The 24,347-nt window shown below is 43.4% G+C and overlaps 1 protein-coding gene across 1 annotated transcript; it reads right to left on the bottom strand.

Annotated features, from left to right (window-relative positions):
• Window positions 1–1,703: 1,703 nt before the first annotated feature.
• LOC104520471 (neuropeptide-like protein C4orf48 homolog) lies at window positions 1,704–13,929 on the bottom strand. Its single transcript, XM_010162170.1, has 4 exons — window positions 13,916–13,929; window positions 13,581–13,738; window positions 5,675–5,763; window positions 1,704–1,769 (listed from the first exon to the last, which is right to left on the bottom strand). The coding sequence occupies exons 2-4, from the start codon at window positions 13,711–13,713 to the stop codon at window positions 1,704–1,706; spliced, it is 288 nt and encodes a 95-aa protein (XP_010160472.1). The 5' UTR covers window positions 13,714–13,738; window positions 13,916–13,929.
• Between the last annotated feature and the right edge of the window lie 10,418 nt (window positions 13,930–24,347).

The following is a 24,347-nucleotide window of genomic DNA, read 5'->3' as shown; positions in this document are numbered from 1 at the left end:
TACAGTGGAGCGTAATGCTACCAGAAGCACTGTGTTCCTTTGTCATGCTGCTTCTCTTTTATACAAACTGGGTCCTGATGACCTATAAAGGGTTTTTCTAGAATACTACAAAGGACAAAGCAAATTTCCTACTTGAAATGCAGGTGCAAGGAAGCTTTCCTTGCTGAGAACCACATGCCTTTCAAACCACATTGGCAGAGTATATGGTAATATACTCCTTTGTTTACTGAGTGTGACTGCACATAAAATAATAAGTTGGCAGTGGGTCACTGTTCCCTATTTCCCTGTGCCTACTGTGGCAGATAAAATGGGAGAGAATAGGTTTGGAAACATATAGATAGATACTGTTATAACTCACTGAGCAGCTGACAGTAAAATATCAGACATTTGTGGGAAGATAGACATATTAATAAGAATTAATAAGATAGACATTAATAAAATTACTTTGAAAACCACTGGTATTGATACTGCTCCCATACTCTTGTTTGTATAAAAGTTTCTAGGTGGTGCTCTAGATGATATACAAATGTCTATTAATTATACTTCAGGGATGATATTTTAAGCCCTATGAAAAATCTGTTACTATCTACAATAACTTTCCACTGGGGCCATTTTCTGCTGTCCCTCCCAAAACAAAGGAAAAAAGGAAAACAACAGGAAGGGATTTGCTATTCTTCTTCAAAGAGTAATGGGGCACAATCCTGTCAACTCCTACTACTACTACACTGCCTAAATTGTCTTGTTGTCTCGTCTCACACTGACTGCAGCAGGAATATTAACAGTATCAGCACTGTAAACCACCACTATGGAGTGTAAAGTCCATGCAAGAGCTATTGACCATTTTGGTAGAACTTAAATATTTCTCAAAATACAGTTTGCAGGAGATTCCTGAGCATGCAAGCATTTTGCAGGCTCTCTGCCAAAACCCTGTAGAGGCCAGTTTGAGTGGTCCAATCCAGCATGTGATTTGCTTAATGAAAGACACTTCTCCAGAAGATTTTGGCAGAGGCAATCAGTTCAATTGCCAGGCAGTATTCATGTGATTACAAATGTTAGTGATCACATTAGATGGTACTTAATAAATCTCTCCAAAAAGATCACAGCTACTGTGTGGCTCTGAAGAAATTAAAATTGTGACACAGATTACTGTGTTTGCTGTGCACTGGACTATTGATACAACTGAGAACAAATACCTTCCTTGGACTGCCAAGCACTCAGTGACAACTATTAATTTCTATATAAAGACATGACTGCCTGTTTGCAAATATTTAGCTATGCATTGTTGCAAATTAGCTGCCTTTTATCCCTGTTAGGTATACATTCTACCATAAATACATTAAAGAATTTGACTCCACTGACTTTCACAGATCTATAGCAATTCACATTTGCTGAGGGTTGGCCTGGGAGTTCAAGGACAATTTTTGGCTTGAAACACCAGAAAAAGTGAGATGCTATCCTTGCATAAAAACCATGAGCAACACTTTGGCACTTTTTCTTCCGTTGACATTTCAGCAGATGCAATGTTGCATACAGTAATGATAAATCACATCAAAGCAAAAATGATCTAACTGAGCTGTACCTGTCTGGACAAAAATTGTTTTCCTTGCAGTGTGGCACAACTTGCACTCTGTATCTTCCTGTAATTTTTTGAACAGCATTTTAAAAATGATTAAATGTCCATCGGCCAAATCCCAGTGCTCATTTCAGTGTATTGAACGAAAGCAATCACACAGGCCTCTCTTTTCTGCTCTCAGGAGGAGGGTTTCTGTCTGCAAAAAAACATAAAATCAAAGAACTGAATATATCTTTTTAAAAGAGTATATAATTGATTAGACCTAATCCCTCTACACAGCTGTAGTCAAGGTGCTTTGCTGAGTCAAAAATCAGTTATTAGTGCTGGTTTTCATCCAGAAAAAGTGATGAAATAAGTATATTCAGAACCAAGATGCATGGAGAGTATTTTTATAGTTTGAATGTTTCCACTTTCACAGTTAACTTCTAGGGAGTAGGTTGTCAAAATTATTAAAGTGCCCTTTATAAATGCTGAGAAAAAAATCCACTTTCAACTGCAGTGCTCTTAATTCCTTTGCCATGATTGATGGCTTCCTGTTGACAATGTCTTCAGTGCTGTATAATTTAGTTGCTCCAGATAGCATGTGCTGAGAAGCCAGTTGTGCTCTCAGTTACACTGCTGTTTCTCTGGAATAACTCTGAGTTCAATCCAGCTGTCAGTCTAACTTCATTGTCTGAAATTCATAATCTTTCAGGGCAGATCTAGACATGAGTTTGTGGCTCCTATTTTAACCTGAGTTAACTTACTGACAGTTGCCCTATTATCAACTCCATTTGGAGCCATGGCCCCAAATCTCCATCAAAAGCTTAAAAACCGTTCTCTATACACATAATTTAAAATTACTTGCTTTTGTTTTTGAAGTGTCTTAGTGGTAAAACATTGCCAAGCTTTTTTTCTGTGGATGCAGGAAAAAAAGTAACTTCAGATCCTCAAAGATATTTAAATATAATTTATTTAATTGCAATCAAACACCTTAAATCTTTTGTGCATTCTCGTCTCACTCTTTGAGAAAAAAGGATTAATTTCTCAAATGGCACCATCATTTCTGAAGCTGAGTCTCTTGCAAGACTCAAAATTGTTGGTGCAAGCAACTCACATTAGCCAGTGCAACTGTGACGGAAGAGAAACTTCTTCCTGAGCTTATCTTGTGGTTTTCACTCTGTGGTCTGTGGTCCCTTAAGTAGTTTGTAGAATTACTTTGAAGAGTTTTTTGAGGGGAAAAAAGTTATGAGGCTTAAATTCATCATGAATGGGTTTCCCATCTGCACTGGAAAAAAAACATTAAAGGTTGAAAACCACTTGTTAACAAATTATCTAAAAGCTCTGTGAAGCAACAAGGTCTTCAGCCTGCTGGTGTTCCTCTGACATGATGCCTCCTGACAAACTAGAAACAGCAAAGAGCTAACTAACAAAGACACACCATTTGCAAAGTTGTAGCTGGGCACTTCTACCTGAGGACCTATTCCACCAAGCTCTGCCTTGCTTGGCCAGCAGTTCCTCAGTTCCTCTGTTGCTCCACAGTTCCCAATCTCTACTACTCGTTTCTTGTTCTCAGACTGCAAGCTTTTGCAGGGAGAGGCTGCTTCAGAACTGCTTTTCCCTCCCCTCTACAGCCCTCTATCCTTTTCCAACTCAAACTTCTGCATTAAAGAGGACTCGTTCACTTTCCTTGTCTGCTTTCCCTTATCAGCTTAGTGCAATGGCAGGTGTTACTAAACACTGCTCCTCCCTTGTACAATGTAATCCTGGATGAGTGTATGCTCTCATTGTTGGGAGCCCAGTAGAAATCATAGAACCATCTTAACATCAAACAGGCTTATTGGATTTCACTGTAATGCCAACAAGCTGTCACAGTTACCACAAGCCCTGCCTAGGTGTCACTCATTACTATTTGCAGGCAGGAAGAGCAGCTCTGGGACCACTCAATTGTAAACAGAAAGGCTATGAAAGACAAGCATCAATTACAAAAATTAATTGTTGGCACTGACATAGGAAGTTCCTGATAGTAGCAGTAGTGCCTGGGGCTTGCTCTTGTAACAACAACTTTCAAGAGTCAGGATTTGTTGAACGAAGTTATTTGTTTGTAAAACTTGAGAAATTATAGCTGGTGAGCATAAGCCAAGCACCAGTGGTTGAGTAAGGATATGGAAGCTGTACCTGTCAGAGAATGGAAGACCACAGTGGGCTGTTTGTAGGGCCCAGGCCACTGTATTTGACTTTAGGATCTCTGCATCATTCAATAATTTGTATTTAACTAAAGCATCTCTTTCAGAAAGGCCTTTGGAGTCTCAACCCAAAGGCTGGAAAAGATGGACAGCAATATACCCTTTCTTTACTAGTAATATCAAACTCTGGCAGTTGTCAAAGGGTGGGTGATGTTCCCCATAACTCATTACATTTGTTTTGGTGATGTACTGTTCCTGTGCTCCTTGTTCTGTAATACTGAGAGCTCTCTGAATCAGTGCCGTGGCAGCTCAGGCCTGTCCAGGTCCTTACAGAAACAGAAGCTTATCTTGTGGTGCTCTAGGACCAGCTTCTCCCTTTATATTCTGCTTCACTTCTTACAACACAGCATTGCTGTCTGATGGGCTGCATTCTCATTCTACCCTCCAAATAGAAGAGCCAACACAGATATGTCTGAATATCTCTGTAAGTGGGGTTAAGGAACTGTGCTGCCTCTATTGCATTAAAAAAAAAATCTTCCCAGTGCAATTTAGACAGAAATTTAATACCTCTTTTAACTTCCCATGTAAAGCCTGGGGACAGCATAAGAACCAACACAGATGTGATTGCACATTGTGTCGTCGTGTTGTGTGTAGGTACCAAACATTTCAGCTGAACTTAATCCAAACAGGTCAAAACCTCACTATGCACCAGAACAGCCCAGCACAGCTGCTGGAGGTAAAGCCCCTCTATTCTCAGTCTGACACTTAGCAGTTATTTAGTATTACACAAGTGCATGGGAAAGTTTTGCAACGTAACCCATACTGCACTCAGAGTTCTGCCCTAATCAGTTTGCTATTGATAGTTCAAGAAACCTAAAGTCACTCCGACCTTATTGTGTGGGGCCCTACATGATTGCCCAAGGTCACAAGAAACCAAAGGCAAAGCAATGTAATTGCCCTTCTGTGTTATAGTTTGACACACATAATTGATTTACATCTCTTCAGTTGACTCTGCTGTGAATGACAATTTGAGTGGAGCGTGAATTTAGAGGAACAAGGAGCCCTTCTCACCTACCAACAGAGAATGAACTGGCCACAGCCACTGAGCAGGCACCTAAAGGAACTGGGAGATGGGGCTGTGAACGGGTTTCACTCCCTACAAGTTGCTTTACTGTCACCTTGCCAATGTTAATGGGGCTGTTAGGGAAGGAGAGGTAGGACAAGACATACGTGGCGGGGGGTGTTTATTAGAGGTGAGAGACCTCGTGACCCTCGCAGACTTCAAACAGCATGGGAACCACTGTGGTAAGTCCTACTCCAGTCAGTGTTTGTGCATATTTATGAACCCACACATGTATCTATTGCTAAAATCAGGGCATTTAACACACCTTCATTTCTTGTTCATTGGGACCTCTGCAGCACAAGACTGGCATGTGAAGTTGCAAAATGCCCTATGTGCTGTGAGAACTACTCGAGCAAATGTGCTTCCCTTTTTTTCATGGAGTACTGATTCATGAGCAAAGAATATATGTGCTTCCCTTCCCTCTCTGACAGCCCTGCCTGCCACCTTCTTGCTCTCTGGTTCGCTTTCTGCTCCTGCCCAGTGAACAGTCTGTCCACAGCTCAGAAGCCGTGTTGGGAGATAAAGAGTAAATCATATTTCTTGTTCTTCTCTCCCTTCATACACCTTCTTTCTTTCTCTATGTGATGCAGGTACTGTCTGTGGGTAGTTCTTTATCCTGTTATGCAACGAATCTGACCAGATGATCTTTAATGGGCCTCTCCAGCCTGTGAAAAATAATCAGTACTTGGTACAATCCTATTTGCTGAAATGGAAGTGAGTCAGCAGAGATGTCATGTCTGCTGTACACAGACAGGCAGACCTGGCCACTTGGAGATAAAGGCTAAGTGAAAGCATTTCTATAGAAACACATACCCGTGTGTCTAGATTATACACTGTCTTCTTTAAATCCTGCAACGCCCTCTGCATGAACTCAAACGCATGGCAGTCAACACAGGGACGACCTGCAACAAAGGTACAGAAGACATCACTGTCACAGCATGAAATTTGGAGTGTGGCAGTGCAGAGAGGGACTACTCAGAGACCTTGCAATGCCGGGAGAAAACCCATTTTACCAGCACCCACACCTGCATGTGTACAAAGTTAGGGCTGTACCTCTCCTTGTGCAAATGTGTAAGGACCAGCAAAAGCCCAGGAGCATTTTGCTGCCTGTGCTTTTCCGAACATAGCCCAGGCTTGATTCTGCTTAGTGCTGTGTGTCTTTAGCCCTCAGCCTCTGCTCTTAAAATGGAAAAACCTCAAAACTTCTCAGACATGGGTTAATTCTCAACTGATAACACTGAAAATAGCAGTTTGCAGGGGTTCAGAAATCAGACAGGCAGGTCTGCTTTTGCGGGAGCTCTTACAGAGCAGCTTGGCAAGGGACAGTGCCAGATCTGTATTTGCTTCCTTTCACCTGCTGCTGTATTTTTTCTCTGCCAGGAATGCAAAGCATCCCACTGGCTCTGCAGCTGCTGCCAGTGGGTGTGCACAGGGCAGGGCAGGGAAAAGGCAGAGAAGAGGTGGAGGAAGGGACTTGACAACAACTAAAATGACTCACTTCTGAGACCCGGGCATTTCTGCTTTGCAAGGATTCACCCTGCACTTACCTCAAGCCCTTTCATTCAGTCATGGAGTTGATGAAGTGTGGGTTTTCAGAAGAAGAAATTGCAGATACTGGAGGAGATGCAGGGGGAATGGGGAGAGGGGACATTTTACATTGATCACAGAGCCCCCACAATGGGCAGGGTGCCAAAATCCTTGTCCATGGGCAGCCACTTTTGCTGTTCTGACAAAGCAAAGAGAGTGCAAAGCTGCTGCTGAGATGGCTGGGAGCTGCCCAGAGCCAGAGCCACCATACAGCACTGCTGCACCCCACGCCTGGCTCCCTGCGGCCAACACACACTTCTGACTTGGGCCTGATGGAAGGGAGCAGCCAGAGGGCTTCTCGGTCCCCTTTTAGGGGCTTTTACCTGTTCAGGTATTTCTCATCCTCTTCCATCTCCCCTCCACACAGCTGACATATTGCTCTGTACAACTATGTGAAAGGAGGGTGTAGAGAGGTGGGGGTTGGTCTGTTCAACCAAGGAACAAGTGACAGGACAAGAGGAAATGGCCTCAAGTTGTGCCAAGGGCAGTTGAGATTGGATCTGAGGAAGAATTTCTTTCCTGAAAGGGTTCTCAGGCATTGGAAGGGGTTGCCCAGGGCAGTGGTGGAGTCCCCATCCCTGGGGGTATTTAAGAGCCGTGTATACATAGTGCTGAGGAACATGGGTTAGTCGAGGACATGTCAGTGTGGGGTTAATGATTGGACTCAATGATCCTGAAGGTCTTTTCCAATCTAGGCAATTCTGTGTGATTCTGTGTGACATCTCAGGGAGACCCAGGTATCAAGCCAGGGTTTTAATTCTGGGGATGTGGGGAGATGCAAAGTCCCCACCTCCATAAACACAGCATCATTCACCAAGATGGCCTCTCCAGGCCTGAGAGGATTAGTGACAAGATGGCTTTGAGCACATTTTAAAGTCATTCAACCCCCTCCTGTTTTCAGTATTTCAGTAATTTAACTGTTTTCACTTCGGATCATGGAGCAGAGCCCTTAGAAAGAATCTCCATCCTCAGTCTGCTGTTGGCAAACCCATCATTCACGTGGTGCCATGGCCTGCTCCCTCCCCTTGCTGTGGTCTCCTCAGAAGCACTGTGACCTGGCCCTACCTCAGTGAAACGCTGCATGCCCTGAAGTGCTTGTCACTAAAGTGTTAACTAAATCAGAACTTGAAGGAGAAAATACCAATTTGGGGTCATAAATGAATGCCTCCTTCTCTGGCAGTGTGAAGAAAGCATCTTTGACCAGAGTCATGAATTCCATACTCAATCACTGCCTCCTACCCAAGAAGTGTTCCCAGGCCCTCTTGAAGGCCATGGCTGTGTGGGATTATTCACCAGTATTTATGGCAGCCAAGTGGTCCTGTGTGGACAGGGAGGTACTAGTGGAATGGCACAACCATGCCAAGTGGTTATTTCACTTCTGCAACCCCTGTGAAAACAGCTGCTCTGGCATCAAAGCAGCTTCTGCAGGAAAATGGTGGTGGCACTGAGGACATCTGCCTGTGCAGCTTTGTGTGTCCTGGATCAGCACAATGCAAAGCTCCCAGCAGGGCACTGCTCTCCAAAGCCACAGTGCAGATAAAGCCAGTTTCACCACATAATGGGATATTCACTCTCTAATATAGTTTCCTGGGCTGTCCTCCTTGGTGGAGGGTCCTTCTCCAGGCACAGCTGCCTTTGGGTCAGGTTAGCACCCCTGCCTGCTGGGAGCTAGCAGCCCTGCAGCACTGGCAGTGGGAAAGCTCATGTAATTCCTCCAAACAGCTGTATGCCAGGATGGGACACATCATTTTGACTTTTGATAGACCAACTGTATCCTGGGCTGCATCTAGAGAAGCATGGCCAGCAGGTCGAGGGAGGTGATTTTGGGCCTCTACTGTGCTCTGGTGACACCCCACCTGGAGCACTACATCCAGTCCTGGGGCCCCCAACAATAGAAGGACATGAACCGACTGGAGTGAATCCAGGGGAGGCCATGAGTATGATACGAGGGCTGGAGCACCTCTCCTATGAGGACAGGCTGAGAGAGTTGGGGCTGTTCAGCCTGGAGAAGAGAAGCTCTAGGGAGACCTTACAGCGGCCTTCCAATACCTGAAGGAGCTCCAGGAAGGCTGGGGAGGGACCTTGTACAAGGGTAGGGAGTGATAGAACAAGGGATAATGGCTTTAAACTGGAAGAGGGGAGGTTTAGATTAGATATTAGGAAGAAATTCTTTCCTGTGAGGGTGGTCAGACACAGGAACAGGTTACCCAGAGAAGCTGTGGATACCCCCTCCCTGGAAGTGTCCCAGGCCAGGTTGGATGAGGCTGTGAGCAACCTGGTCTAGTGGAAGGTGTCTCTGCTGATGGCAGGGGGGTTGGAACTGGATGATCTTTAAGGTCACTTCCAACCCAAACCATTCTGTGATTCTATGACTCTCAGTGGTGCAGAGAGAACTCCCTGAAGCAACACCACTAGCAGACAAGAGGACAGCTGTACCTGGGAGGAGGTGACAAGCAGCTGGGGAGGTGGCTGGCTATAAACTCTTCCATCCATGCAGCCCTGCAGAGCACAGATCTGTTCAGTGTTTTGGGGACTGAACTAGGGCAGTGCTGACCTCTCTGTCTAGCATCTTGCACTAGCACAGAACAACTTGAATGCAGTTCCCCAGATAAAATAGGGGCAATACCCCACTACCTGGAAAGCCTTTAGCTACAGTTGGACACTGGCAGAGCTGCCCAAGTTCTGATTCTATCTGGGCTTTTAACCTACTGTACTAGCCAGACTCTCGCAGTAGCCAATACCAGATACTTAAGGAAGATGTAAGAATAAGCCTCTAGCAATGTTCTAGCTTACCAGGAGGCTGGAGAATATCCTGAGTCTGGCTGATGTTTCTACATGTGATAAGACCTCTATGATTTTTTCTCACATTACTTTGCCTCATTACTTCCTGAATTCATCTAAACTTTTGGTATCTACACCATCCTGTGGCAATGAGTTCCACAGCTCAGCTATTGGGGGATTGGACTAGATGATCTTTCAAGGTCCCTTCCAATCCCTAACATTCTGTGATTCTCCATGTGAACAAAATGCCATTCCTGTCTGCTGTGAAGTTAACATCTGCTGCTTTCATTTCCTGCCTCTAATTTTTGCACTGGAAGAGACAGTTATTAAATATTCACCATCTTTGTCTCACTTATGACTTTGCTGCTCTCCATCATTCTCTGTCTTGGTGTCTCCTTTCCAAAACAAAGAGCTGAGCTGGTAACCTGGCCTATCTAGCTGGACTTAATCTCTCTTCATGCTCACATTTTACTAGGATGCCTGTGGACATTTCTCTGAAGTAATGATGTCCAAGGGTCTGTTTTCACAAAGATTTTAAACAAATCTAAATATGTGCTGTTGCAAATAGGAGCAATTCCCACCCTGCTGTCCGTCCTTGGCTATGTGTGCCCACACCTTCTCTTGCTCACAGCAGCAGTGACCACGCAGTTTCTTGGTCAGCTGTATATTTTTTCTCCAGGTTAGATCCTGAATGCCCAAGTTCTGAGGCCAGACTAGAAATAGGGCAAGGACAGGAGGCCAGGTTATGGGGAGGAGAAGGGCAGAGGTAGCACAGGCTTACATCAGCTTAAAGCAATCATGAAACCAAACCTTAAGTCACACCACAGCAAGGTACAGCAGAGTGCTATTAATTCCTTGCTGACAGCTGGGAACACACTATCATTCATAAGGAGACTTACCAGGTTTGTGGATTATCATAATGAGAATTATCAAGACTCAGCTATAACTCTTTAAATGGGTCCAGTCAGCACAAAGACTGTATGTGTCTTTGTGTGTTTGGGGAGAAGTGGGGGAGGAGAGCTTAAAATATGCTCCTTGGCTTCTTCTTGGTGAAAAACTGGAACTGAAAGCACTGTGGAACTCTAATTTACTTTCCCTTGCATGCACATGGCGTTTACTCTTCGTATTTCATGCACCTTGGCTAACAGACTGACCAGCTTCTGTTTTTCAAATTCCACATGTCAGCTTTCACAGTGGGTGACCTGGGCTATATTGAGAGGTTAGGGAAATTACTTAATTTTTTTTCAGTGGATTGCATCAAACTTTAAAGAAAATAATCCGCAAACATTAGTAACATCACTTCATACTGGAACAGTCTCTCACATATGCAAAGTGCTGTGTATAAAGTATAAGGACATGATTAATTACTGCTAATTAGTGTTATTCATAAAAAGCTGGGCCTGGCTGTCTGGTTGGCAGAAAGTATGCCAAGAGGAGAGCAGGTGATGGTACCCCAAGCCAGATATCGGTGCCACATACAGGGCAGGATCTCCCTGCAATACCAAGAAGAACTCTCCTGTGACTCCTTCACCTCCCACACTCACAAGAGAGCATTGCTGCCTCTCTCCTGCTCGTGGTGCTGCAGGGGGGACACATTTCTCCCACCAAGTCAGAGATAGAGGCTGTAGTGCTGTGTGGTCCATGAGGGGTTGTTCCAACTAAAGGAATGTTCCCAGTCCCATGTCACAGACCTGGGAACAGAGAAAAGCATCAAGCACCACACTGCTCTGCCCCACAGAAGGACACTTAGTATGGTCCATGTACATCATATATCCCTGTCAAGAATATGTACTGGAGCCTCCTTTTTCTCCCTGAGTCATCCAGGATCACACAGCCAAATGGGCTGACAGTATGGACTTAAGCACCAGCAACAGGGAAGGTGTGTGCAAGTGCTGCAGCAGCACTGCCCCCAAAGTGGGTCAGAGCCCAGGAAGATCAGCTCTTTGATGAGAAATAGTCAGTGGATCTGACATCAAGCAGGAAAAGATCCAGAAATGTCTGTACTAGATCACATCAAAGGTCTGCCTGGCCCAGTGTTCTATCTCCCATGAGCTACATCTCTTGTAGTACATTAAATGTGACTAGGAGCATTCCCAAAAGCTTTGAGAGCAGTTGGCATGGGACAGCTCATCTCTAGAACAGAAAACTCTGTCATCCAGATAGGCAAATGGCCTTCTGCCATTTGGACAAAAGCATGACAGGGACCATCCTAGCAGTTTAAATTATGTGTAGATGTGGTACCTGGGGACATGCTTTAGCGGTGAACTTGGCAATGCTAGGTTTATGGTTGGACTAGATGATCATAATGGTCTTTTCCAACCAAACTATTCTATGATTCTATACTGGTCCAGTCATGTCCCCATGACAGAGAACATCCATGGGCACTGGTTATAGATGTGAGTTCCATGGCCAACAATAGATGCCCATGAAATAGCACAAGAACAGGGCAAGCATGGAGGGGTGTGTCCCCAGAGATCCTTCCAGGCCTCAGGAATATGCTGAGGCAGCTCCTGAGCCAGAAGAACTGCTGCTGTATCTAACAGCCTTTTCTAAGATTTTTTTTTTTGTTTAATTTACCTAATCCATTCTGCAATCCCATGCAAACTTTTAGTATCCACAGTGTCCTAAGGGAGGAGTTCCACTGGTTAACTATCAGGAAGAGCCATGATGGGCAAAGAAAAGTACCTCGAGCACTTGGCAGCTATGCAGCACTCTCAACAAGTGACTGATTGGGACCATTCCAAGTTCCTTGTTGCATTAAAACTTCTCTTCAGCAGCACAAAAAACCAATTTACACTTCATGACCAGCTGAGAATCTTCCTCCTGGCCTGGCCTCAGACATCAATACTGTTACACATTCGTAGCAATGCTACCAGCCTTCATTACTCAGGACAGAGCAGAATGTCTCTGCAGAAGCACTGGCCACAGAAACACTCGGACCTGCCCTTCATTCCTCACTCTCACATGTGAGAGTAAGACAAGACAAGGCATCTTTCTCAAGGGCTCTTCAGGGGACTCGGTAGCCTGGCCACAGGATATTAAAACCATGAGATAACTCCTTGAGATTGGGGTCAGAGGCCCTGGCCAAGAGTTTTCTTCTACAGATAAAGCCAGAGTTTCCACTACACAAGCAGAAAAAGGAATCACCATATATTTTTTCCCAAAAATACGTTGACTTGCCTCTGCTAACATAGACACAAAAAGGACGCATGTAATTTTTTTTTCAAGCATGATTTTCTCCTTGAGGACATAAAATGGACTTCTAGCAACAAAACTTATTAAAGTTAAGTAACACATGCCTAGAAAACGGACACATAAAACAAAGATTAGGTCTATTTTAGAACAGACCAAAGCCTAGCACTAATAAAAAAAAAGAAGCAAATGGAAAAGGAAGGGAATTCAGCATTTAAGTTCTGTAGAGACAAATACACATCAGTGTATTTGAAAACTAGTAATGGAGGAGAATAAAATGCAGTGACTAAAACAGATCTTGTGTTAAATATTTTGGTAGTCATGTAAAAAGACAGCTGTGATACAAAGTAAGCATGACTAAGAACTAGAGGTTGGTTTGTATGCAATTACTTTCCTTTTTTTTTTCTCCCAGAGGATATTTTAAGTTTCTAATGAGCGGCTACTTCCCACTTCCTGTCACCAAAACACCCTGAGAACATTGACTCCATCCCCTAATATCTTTGAACTATTGCCTTATTTTGGAGTTGAGAAAGTTTAACTAGAGACTTGCTCAAAATGACAGAGGAAGCTAATACAGAGCTGTGATCCAAATTCAAGAGCTCCCAGCTCCACAGTGTGCTCAAGCCAGTCTGTAATATTTATTTATTTATTAGATTTGCAGAATAGCAGCAGGATTTCAGAAATATGCTTTACAAATACACTGTCTGAGTCCACTTCCCCTGTGTCAATCTATAGCAATTACAAGAAAGTCGAACGTGAGCTATTGTTCCAACTGAACACTAAAATAAGCAAAATGTAATGTCCCAGCAGAAATAAACACAAATTTCCTCCTAACAATATCCAGACTAGCAAGCATTAATATGTATTGTGGCAAATCTGGAAATGAAACTCTCAAGAAGCAGATCCAAAAGACCTACGGCCGAGGAGCTTTAAAACAAGATCCCATTAAAATGACAGTATTCAGTTAAGTACTTTTCCCCTAAATAACTCCTAATCCTTTGCTTGCTCGCTGTTTTTATGTGCTTTGCTGACACACTATGAATTCATCGTTACTCCCTCACTCATCAGGCAATGCAGCGTTTCCCCCGGAGCTTACGGTCTGTGTGGCTGCTGTGGGTTAAGTAGCAGAAACAAAGCAGGATGGGGTGCAGGTACCTACTTTCTGCAGGAATGACACTCCCAGAGTCCTGGTTGGCCCCCACAAGCCTCACACTTAGCAGGCCAACCACCGAGATGAACGGGATCGCCACACGCATCACGCTCCAGACAGACGGCAACGCCATTACTCTCATCAAGAATTCAAGCTTTCTTCCCTGCCTGAAACAAGGAGAAATAACAAAAATCAGCAATTTTCTCCCAGCACACTTCTGAGAAAGGAGTGGAGGAGACGTGATCAGCACAGACCCACACGTACAGACAAATCCACATGCACACATCACTGCAGTGACATGCCATGAGCTTGCGATGCACCCCAAGGACCAGTTTGCCAAGTACCTGATCTTTCTCTTCACCTGAGTGTCAGACCCTTGGAGCAGCTGTAATGAGCAGGCGAGGCTCCAGCAGCTACTCTGAGCATGCGTCCCCCCTGCATCCCCCCTTCCCTGATTAGGGTCATTGCCATGGAGATTTGCTATAGCAACACTGAAAAATTGGAGCTGCCAAGTGGAGAAGGAGATTTAAAGGGACCACAATGTAGTGGGTGGTTGCTGCTGTACTCCTCCTCTGCTCCTCGAAGGCCATGTCCACTCTTTGGTGACCACTGGCTACTGCCACCCACCTGAGAGGGTCTTAGGAAATTTTTGTGTTTGTTGCTTTGATTCCCAAAGGGACTGTGCTGAAATATGCAGCTCCCATCCCTTGCTTTAGCTGTAACTCAAAGTGAGGTTTTGTTCTGGGAGGTTTGAATGCGATTAAAACTCAGAAGTTTGGTTGAAAAAATAAAGATCTAGGGTCTGTTGATGGTGCCCTGCACTCCAGGGAAAACTCCATTATGGGCTTTGTTTAACTTCATTGAAAATGAAGCTTTGTGGACAACAGCAGCATTGGCACATGAACCAACCAGGAATATGGATCCTGCATAGCATCACCGTAGGTAACTGTGATAACAGCCCAGCCAAAACCTACGCACTGCAAAATTGTAAGGATGCTCCCTCCAAGCTCATCTGGGATTTTGCTAATAGGCTGTGTCCCGACAAAGATCAAGCATGAACCCTCCTGGATAGGGATCTCCATAAGTACCAGATTTTGGAAAAGAAAGAGGCTCTCAATGCCTGTTTACCCCAGGTGTGGTTAAAGACCCATCTTGCAATGTATCTGTTCAATGCACAGCTTTGTCCTTCTCTCAGGGGAGGATGCTCCAGCCTTTCTGGTCTGTCCCGGATAACTAACCTGACAGACTGTGGAGGCATCAGCCTTCCTGGGCTGAGATACTATTTATTCCTGGCTTTCTTCAGCCCTGGGGACTGTCACTAGCAATGTACTCTGCTTCTATTTCACTTGTTCCTGTGTCTTCCTCAGAATTACCTGTCACATACCTCATTTTAATGCTTATGCTTTTCTACCAGTCTAGTTTAAAAGTAATCTCAAAGGACTCCAGGCGCCTGACCACTCTCTGGCAAAGTGGAATTGCCTTGTGAATGCAAGATAGGACTTTTCAAGGGGCAGGCCAGGTTTGTGGAAGCAGTTCCTACAAGAATAACACATTGAGCAAAACTTTTAGCCCAATGTGGAACTGAAACTCAACTTTCCTTGTGTGGAAGATCCAAATGAAGGTTTCAGTCAACAGGGTGTTCATGAGTGCACCAAAATGGTTCCACTGACTTTATGAGAAGCTGAGACTCCTAATTCAAGCTCTGAAGTCAGATGCCTGAAGAGAGATTGTGTGAGATGGCCCAGTTTAATGTTGTTTATCTCTCCACAGGCCTCAGATGCCTGTTAAAGGAGCAGCTCCGTAAGAGCCAGCATATAATGAAACAACATTGTACAGTTTGACTATACACTCATCTAGGGGTGGTCACATATTCTAGCCCTGATCTGCAGTTTTAAATAACACCAAATGGAAATTCTGGCACAAAAATCCAAACCTTACGCTTCCATTCACCCTGGCATATGTGTTTCTTTGCACATACCCTCATTATGGTCCCACGGCCATATCATATTTTTCATACTTGAGCTTCAAGATGAGAATAGAAAGAAATTGCCTACAGATGCAATAACCTTTGATAAGGTGCAAAGCACACTTTGTTCTAATATTTTTTCAAGGTATCAATATAGGCTTTTCTTAAATTGTAACTATTTTGTAAAATCTTTTTCATAACCGCTTGGACTTTTCAGTAGGTAGGTAGAACAAGCAGCACAACGAGGCAAGGAAAGGAGTGTGAAATCTCAGGGAAGAAAGGCAACCACAGAAGTAAGCTGAGGTGTTACCCTTCTCAAACAATGGCAGAAAGTATAAAAGGGGATCAGAGCACAGAACTTGTGAAAATTTGGGAAAAAAAGAAGCTGAACATCCTGAAATACATCATTCCCAGGATTCCAGGACTCCAAGGATGCCTACACACGGTTTGGTGATATCTTGTTATTAGGGTCTACGTATGGCAGCAAAGTTTTGCATAGTTGTATATGCATCCAATAAAGTGTATCTGTGAGAGGATGGACTGTCTTTGTCTTGGTTTCTGACTGCTCAACCACCCACTATCCAGACTAGCACCACAGAAGGAGTCCTTGCTGAACTGGACTACTGCTGTCCAGACAATGCAATACCGTTGAACCTGCTCCCACTTGTGACAGTGAGGGGGATCTGCAATAGGGCCCTCTCTATCCACTATCTAATGGGGTGGAAGGTGTTATTTCTGTTTTACAGCACACTACTAAGCTTAAAATAACGTCCTTTTTTTAAATTGCTTGGTGCCAATGTAAAACAATCAGACATTGCACTTGCAGAGTCAGGCTGGGTTTTGCATCAAATGCCACATGGTCTTTAAGAAGCATGAAAAAGCTCCCAACTCCTCTGCTAATAGATCCGTGTGGCCCAAGATGCAGTTCTCAATTGACAGGGAACAGGAGCCAGTCTGCGTGGAAAAGTTCCAGAAATCTGTGTTGTTCTACCACCTCCATCAAAGCTGAAAAAGAGAGAAGCATGAAAGCACTGGCATGACTTGCTTTGCTATTACATTCACTATTGCCTACCACTATGACTAAGGGATACCAGCACTAAATTTACTTTGAAGGATGAGAAAATTCCAAGAGCTTCAGAGGAGTACATTTGCTGTCTGAAGAATGCCATAGTGAATCCCAGAGGGCTGTTGGAAATATTTATACTTAGTTTTCTTTTTCTACAGCAATCCATACCTAACGATCATTTGCTAACAGAAGAATTTCCTTAAAAGTAATCAGAAACATCCAGGTATTTATTGGGAAGATGATTAGTGAGGATAGACATCTGGTAGCTCCCTCAGAAAATCTCTTATTGATGCCTAAATGTTACAGGTACTGAAAGTTACATCATTGCAGTGGAGGAAGAAAATGTCTATACCTAGATAAAATCACTGTCATTAAAGGCCTGAGTTAAATATCTGTGCATAAAAGGAAGGTGCAGGCAAAGGTTCTAATTTTTGAACTCCGTTATTATAGTCATGTGTACACATGGCAAAGATAGGGGTGGTTAATCTCAGTCTAATATAAAGTGCTAAATCATTGCCAGCTAACATGGCCATAAACCCTTTGTTGAACTCAAAAAGAAGAAGAAAGCAAAGAAACAGAAGAATCTGTATCTGGTTACTATTACTTGAATAATAGAGTGGCAAGAGAATACAGGCACAACCCCAGAAAGGCCAAGAAGCAAAACCAGATGCAAAGAGTGAGAAACATGAAGAATAGCAAGAAAGCTTTCTTCAGACACATGGAGAGTAAGGAAGACAAAAACCAAGTGAAGAGTTTGTTCTCTATTCAGCAGAAGGGGAAAGTTAATCAAGTTGATGCACAGAAAGTGACACAGGGCTTAGCATCTATTTTATCTAGCAACTAAAATAAAGTGAACTACTGAGCACGGGCCTAACACAACTGACACCAGAGAACACGTTTTAGCTAAGAACACTTAGCAGAATTTTGCTTTGGTTACATATGCTTGTAAGTTTGTGCCAGCTCACTTTTTGGGGTTCAATCATCTGCCTAGAGCTCTCTTTTTACTCAGTGCTATCACTAGACCTACTTCAGGATATTTAAAGAAGAAACTAAAGCAATCGCCATCAGCAATTATTGCTGAGAGCTCAGGGAAGATGTGAGTTATACCAGCCATGGAAAAGGGTAAATGCAGTGACTATCTTCAAAAAGGGGAAGAGAAACTGGAAAATTACACACAAATCAGTTTCCCATCAGTCCCTGGGAATGTTTTAGAAGGAATAATCCCACCAACAGTTTGTAAGCACTTGGAAAACAAGAAGTGGAGTTCCAAATAAGATGTATTTGTCAAGAATCAAGTCAAACCAGTTTAGTTTCCTTCTGTGACATGGTAACAGGCCTTGCAGGTAGGGAAAAGCCCGATTTAATCAACTTCAGGAAGATTTCTGATGCTGTGTCACACAGCATTGTCAGAAGCAAGCTAAGGAAACTGCTCTGGGTCACTGTCTCCATAGAAAAATACATCACATGGGGTCTGCAGAGACTCACTTAGGTCAAGGGTTATTCAGCATTTCATTAGTCAGCTGGATAATGAATAAGTAAAGTGGTTATTTAAGATGTAACATCAGCCTGAGAGGTTATAAGCACTGCTGGGGGACAGGACTAGAATTCTAAATCACACAGACAAGTTGAAAAAGGGGTCTAAAAAGAGAACAAATTTTTATAAGGCTGAGAACAAGGTGCTGCACTTCATCAGGAATAATCAACGGCTCATATTTAGAATGGGGAACAGCAGGTTAAGTGGCACTTCTGTGGTGGAGCTAGGGAGTCACGAGCTAAAATCAGTCTACAATATTCTGTCATTGACAAAAAAAAATGCAATTATACTGGGATATACAAAAAAAGGTGCAAGAGGTTAGACTGCTGTCAGCAGAAGGTCTGAGCTGTAGTACTGCATCTGGTTTGGTCACTGCAATCCTAGGAGCTAGAAGATACACCAACAGCAGCAGAAATAACCAGAGGTTTAAGTTGCAACAAGGAGGCACCACCAAAGCCCCTGGAAAACTGCCTAATAATAGGGATGGCACTGGGTGGGGGGGATTGCCTATGAAAGACAGGGAAATAATTAAGTCTGCAGCTATAAATTAGCCATCATTTGGGAATGGTACTGTCACAGTTTGCTCTGCATAAAGACAAGGGATGGACCAGGTGATTTCTTATGGATACCTTTCCCTTCCTGTTTTTTTGTGATTCTCTGATTACAAGAATAATTTTGCTTCCCAGGCAGCCACTTCCCAGCTCTCTGTGTTGTAATTCCAGCACACGTAAACACAGACACCCCTGGGAGAAATGCATTGCCCTTGTGCAGCATCTGAAATTCAGACTATTTCTCCTCCCTTGGTTATCAGGGCAAAGGCACTGTTTTTCTGATCTAAACAAGTAAGGTGGCTAAAGAACATTCCCATTTTGGCATGGATCACTGATAAAGGAATTCTGAGACATTTGGCTGCAGGGCAGCTGCCAGGCCCCACAGCTTCTTAATCCTCCTTTAAATAACTATTTCACAGTCTTGCAGATGAGTTGAGGTGAGAGGCTGGTGCACTGTAGATGTTTCAGCACATAAACTGAATAAATTTTATTGTCTTTTTTTTTTTTTTTTTCTGACAGCCATCTCAGGCCCTGAGAAGGACTGAAAATTAAAGCACGCTATACTCATCTTGTCCCTCATGCCATGAGATAATGATTCCCCTTTGCTTGATGGCTCAGTATCTTCTTCAAACCCTAAGTCAGAGGTTTGGTGGAGAAAAAGTCTCCCTCATGAAATGACAGATTTGCTCTTGGCAGCATTGCTTGACAAGTTCCTCATCTTAGAGCTTCCTGGAAAACTCTTCAAGAATCCAATCACAAGCTGAACTTTGGTCAGACTATGAGGCTTTGAGACACTTCAGCTGTCCCAGAAAATTCCATGCAACACCACAAAACAGGGACACAGCTGTAAACAGGGAGCATGATAGAAACTCAGTGCCAAGATACCCTCTAATGCAGGAAATAGTCTACTCCAAGACGCCTCTTTCACCACAGCGTAAGATGTGGGAAAGCATCCAGGCTTGATCAGTTCTCCAAAAATGAACTGAAGCCAAGTGTGACAAACATTTTTAAACAACTTCTAAAGCCTAGAATGCTTTCTGCTACACAGCCAGGGCTGCTGTCATGGGATCACAGAATGGTTTGGGTTGGAAGGGACCTTAAAGATCATCCAGTTCCAACCCCCCTGCCATCAGCAGGGACACCTTCCACTAGACCAGGTTGCTCAAAGCCTCATCCAACCTGGCCTTGAACACTTCCAGGGAGGAGCAGCCACAACTTCTCTGGGCAACCTGTTCCAGTGTCTCACCACCCTCAAAGGAAATAATTTCTTCCTAATATCTGATCTAAAGCTCCCCTCTTCCAGTTTAAAGCCATTACCCCTCATTCTATCACTCCCTGCCCTTGTAAAAAGTCCCTCCCCAGCCTTCCTATAGTCCCTTCAGGTACTGGAAGGCTGCTATAAGATCTCCCTGGAGTCTTCTCTTTTCCATTGGAACAGCCCCAAGTCTCTCAAGCTATGGTGAAATAAAGGTCAATTCAGGCTTTTGGTTCCAAGAAAATGTAAGAGCCATTGGCAAAATACCAGTTTTCCTAAATTATATTTAGGGTTTGCATTGGACTGCTGGAAATCCAGCAACTGATCACTGTGCTGGACATGGGGTAAACTGACAGCCCAGGCAAGGGTTGTCCACTGTTTCTGTACAGTCAGTTTGAATGCCATGGCCAGTGAAGCTGAGCTACTTGTCCTGCTACTGACAGTTTTATCCCTGTCTAGGAAGATATAAGCAAGTCATTTTTACCTTGCTAGAGAATTTTATGCAAAAATCCCTCCTGAATTCATGTGTTCAGAGAGCAGTTAATGTTCAGAAAGAATCTGTTGATTTTCTTTTTTAAGTACTGGGGTTTGGGCGGATTATTCTGCGTATACCAAAACCAGAGCAACAAAAGGCACCGGCAGTTCTCTTCTGCACAGCCTGTATGTGCATACACATACAGAAAAAGGAGGAGGTGGGGAGATCTCATTTTATTTCAGAAATGCTATTGACTTCTAGGACATGGTTCAACCTTCCATGGGTAAAATACAATTTGATTTTATGTTGTATATAAAACAAACCATAGTAAGGATGTGCAGTGTACCACCTGCCAAAAGGCATTTAAACGTTGTTCAGTTCCCACTTCAATGCGCGACTGGATTGTGCATTAGTTATAATCAGTGCTGTTGGCTGAAATCAGATTAATTTTCACAAGCTGGATGCTTTATTACAGTGTAGCTATAGTCCAGGATGAATGCAAGAGCTGCTTAGGCAATAAACCACATGTATCAAATTTACTGCATGGATGAACCTCTCGCTTTTAACTGGGGAAGAGAAACAACCCACAACACCCAGAGCTTGCAAGTCATCTTGTAGCACTAAACCTGGCTTCCAATGAAAGCCTTGGCTATAAGCATTCACAAATGCTGGAAACTTTGATTTTAGTCCCCAGGTTTGTGTCTCTGCCCAGCCCCTATATTAAACTTAAGAGTTTCAGTGTGAAACTGCAGTCATCTTTTTGGGTTGTGGTTGAGAGCTGGACAGATGTAACCTCATTAAACCTCATTATCACTGGCAACTTTAAAGTCTGTTGGGATTTATGCAAAGGAAAATGCCAAGTTTCACCAAACTCAGTGCAGAAGCCACACAAAATGATAGATTTTGTCAATATTGTTTGCCTAAATGAGCATTAGTTTGCTCAAAGTTAGCCTAGATTTGACATAAAAATGTAGTTTATGTTAGCAGATCTTTCCCTTAATTTAGACTAGACTCAATTCTGTTATACAGACAAGCTCCTACACTTTCTGCTCATTTTGTAGAAAAGCCCCTTAGATAAACATCTTTATGCATATCAAATTGTCATGCATTAAACGTTCTTTGCACTAAGAGCTGAATAGAAGCTGTTTTGTCTCTACATTCTCTAACAATTAACACAAGAGCCTAACTGCTGTAATGCAACAACTGACACTTCACAGAGCAAAAAAATCTGCTGTATTTACACTCCCAGTGATATGATTCCTTCAGCTCTCTGTCAGTGGTACCCACAGGCTTTCACATAGCCAAATATTTTTGGAGTGTGCCCTCGTGGCCAAGAAGGCAAACGGCATCCTGGGGTGCATTAGAAGGGGTGTGGTTAGTAGGTTGAGAGAGGTTCTCCTCCCCCTCTACTCTGCCCTGGTGAGGACACATCTGGAATATTGTGTCCAGTTCTGGGCCCCACAGTTCAGGAAGGACAGGGAACTCCTTGAGAGAGTCCAGCACAGAGCCACCAAGATGATCAAGGGAGTGGAGCATCTCCCTTATGAGGAAAGGCTGAGGGACCTGGGTCTCTTTAGTTTGGAGAAGAGGAGACTGAGGGGAGACCTCATTAATGTTTATAAATATGTAAAAGGCAAATGTCAGGAAGATGGAGCCAGGCTCTTCTCAGTGATGTCCAATGGTAGGACAAGGGGCAATGGGTGCAAGCTGGAGCGTAGGAGGTTCCATGTAAACATAAGGAGAAACTTTTTCACTGTGAGAGTGACAGGACACTGGGACAGGCTGCCCAGAGGCCTGGATGTGTTCCTGTGTGACCTGCTGTAGGTGATCCTGCTCTGGAAGGGGGATTGGACTAGATGATCTTTCAAGGTCCCTTCCAATCCCTAACATTCTGTGATTCTGTGACTCTGTGAATACAATAAAGGATTAGGGTAAAAATAAAGTTCTAATCTTTAAAAATCTAAATTAAAATAGCATCAACGCTTAGAAAGCATCTAACGATTTTACGTATCTCAGGGCTGAGGCTGCCACTCTGTTTGCCTGAGCATAAACATTAAGTGTTAAGTGCAGCTATCAATGCACACACACAGGAAATTCAGATCCCTCACCCCAAAACACGATCTTAAATATCAGTCTCCCTTGAAACCTGTGTCCCGCTTACCCTATGGAACAGTCTAACTTGCATCACCAGTCAGCAATCTTTCCAGTTGATTTGGACTCTCAAAGAAGAGTGAAGCTATACAAATAATAATGAGAGAGTTGCCAGTCCTGTTCCATGTTCAGACTCTATTGACAAAGCGAACAAGCTACAATTTTGTCACTTAAATTACCAGAAAACTGTAGTATCACTTACGTCGATTTAAACAGCAAAAGGCGCTCAAGGCTAATGAAGACAAGCTGATATGCTAGTAGGTTTTCAGCAAGTGCATGGTTCAGAGCAGAAATAAAATGATGACAGCCTTGACTATCAGGAAAGAAAAGTGTAGGCAGACCAATGTAAGAAATAGAATATATACAGATATTTGCATTTCCTTTCTCATGGCGTCCATTCCTGGAACTCCTTCTCTTATGTTTTAAGTGACTTTTTAAAATTCAGGAGCTTAAAGGCCTTGAAAATACCATCTCTGTCACACCCCATCTCTATAAGTTACAGTTGGAACAGCAAGCTGGAGTTAGAAGGTTAAGAAATATCTACATGGAGATTAAACTGCAAACCTATGCCTAAAAACAAATACTGTGCTTGAAACTAGAGCAACAGGCCAGCATACTTTACACAGTGATTTTTATTAAATAAGTTCACAGCACCTGAAGGTGTGATGGCCACCTTCCAGTGCTATTCACATGACAACTTATTTGCCCCAGCTTTCAGTGCAGTCACAAAGCAAGAGACAACCACATAATGTAGTACAGGCAATAAAACAGGACAAGGTGCAGAAAGAGAAGACTGCATGCATGTTCTGATGGCCCTGTTAAAGATATATGAAACAACAGTTTGGATTTAACAGGGACCTTTGGATTTTGAGGAGAAAAAATGCACTTCTTGTAGGAAGCACAGCAGCAGTTTTACGTATGACCAGAAGAGAAAGCCTGTTTGTACTAACGCTTTCCAATTTTCATGTTAAAAATGTCAGGCTTTCAGAGGGCAGAGAAAATATTGTATGTGTAGATGAAGAGGGACAAGTGGCAAAACAGTGTCAGAGTCATCAAAGACACAGGACCATAAGTCTGGAAGACATTTCCCAGCTCAGCAGCGTGACCATAGCAACATAACAATCACTTTCAGACATTTTTCACATGCACAGGTGTTTGCTACCCACAAATGCATTGCTGCAAGATTTCTTTATGGCACAGGAGAGATGATCTGCATATCCAATGGTCAATACAGTGGGCAGATAGGACAGTGGCTTGAGCAAAAAGCCAAGATGGAAGCAGAGGAAAGGCCACAAAGCAAGGAGTGAAAGCTAGACAGGACCGTATGTAGAAGACCTTAATATCCGAGTAATTATATAGCTTCTTCCTGGCAGTAGGCAAATGTTTTGCAGTACCACTTCTTTCCCTTCAAAATGGAGACTTTACTCCTCCCTTTGGAGTGGTCTCTGCAATGTACTGGGCTGCAGAAGCAGGGCCACTGGACTACTTAATGGTACCCTGTCCTTGGGCAACAGGGAAATCCAGAACTTCAAGGCTTTCTAGCACCCCACCGCCCCACTGCTAGACTAGTGTGAGATGGCTCTAAATCATGTCAAACAAACTCAGAGCATCTACTCCAACTTCAAGGCTTTTCTAAAAGTGTTTGTTTTTAAGAGATAAAAAGGAGGTTTGCTTTTTGAATTTGGGAACAGGCTCATTTCTATATGTAAGAACAACTGCAACAGATCACACCAAAGATCTTCAAGATCGGTATCTTGTCCTTGGCACTGGCCAACAAG

The sequence above is a fragment of the Antrostomus carolinensis genome, unplaced genomic scaffold, assembly GCF_000700745.2.
Source record: "Antrostomus carolinensis isolate BGI_N321 unplaced genomic scaffold, ASM70074v2 scaffold3022, whole genome shotgun sequence".
Classification (NCBI taxonomy): domain Eukaryota; kingdom Metazoa; phylum Chordata; class Aves; order Caprimulgiformes; family Caprimulgidae; genus Antrostomus; species Antrostomus carolinensis.
Note: the sequence above shows the minus strand (reverse complement) of the source record. Positions and strands in the feature narration are given on the sequence as shown.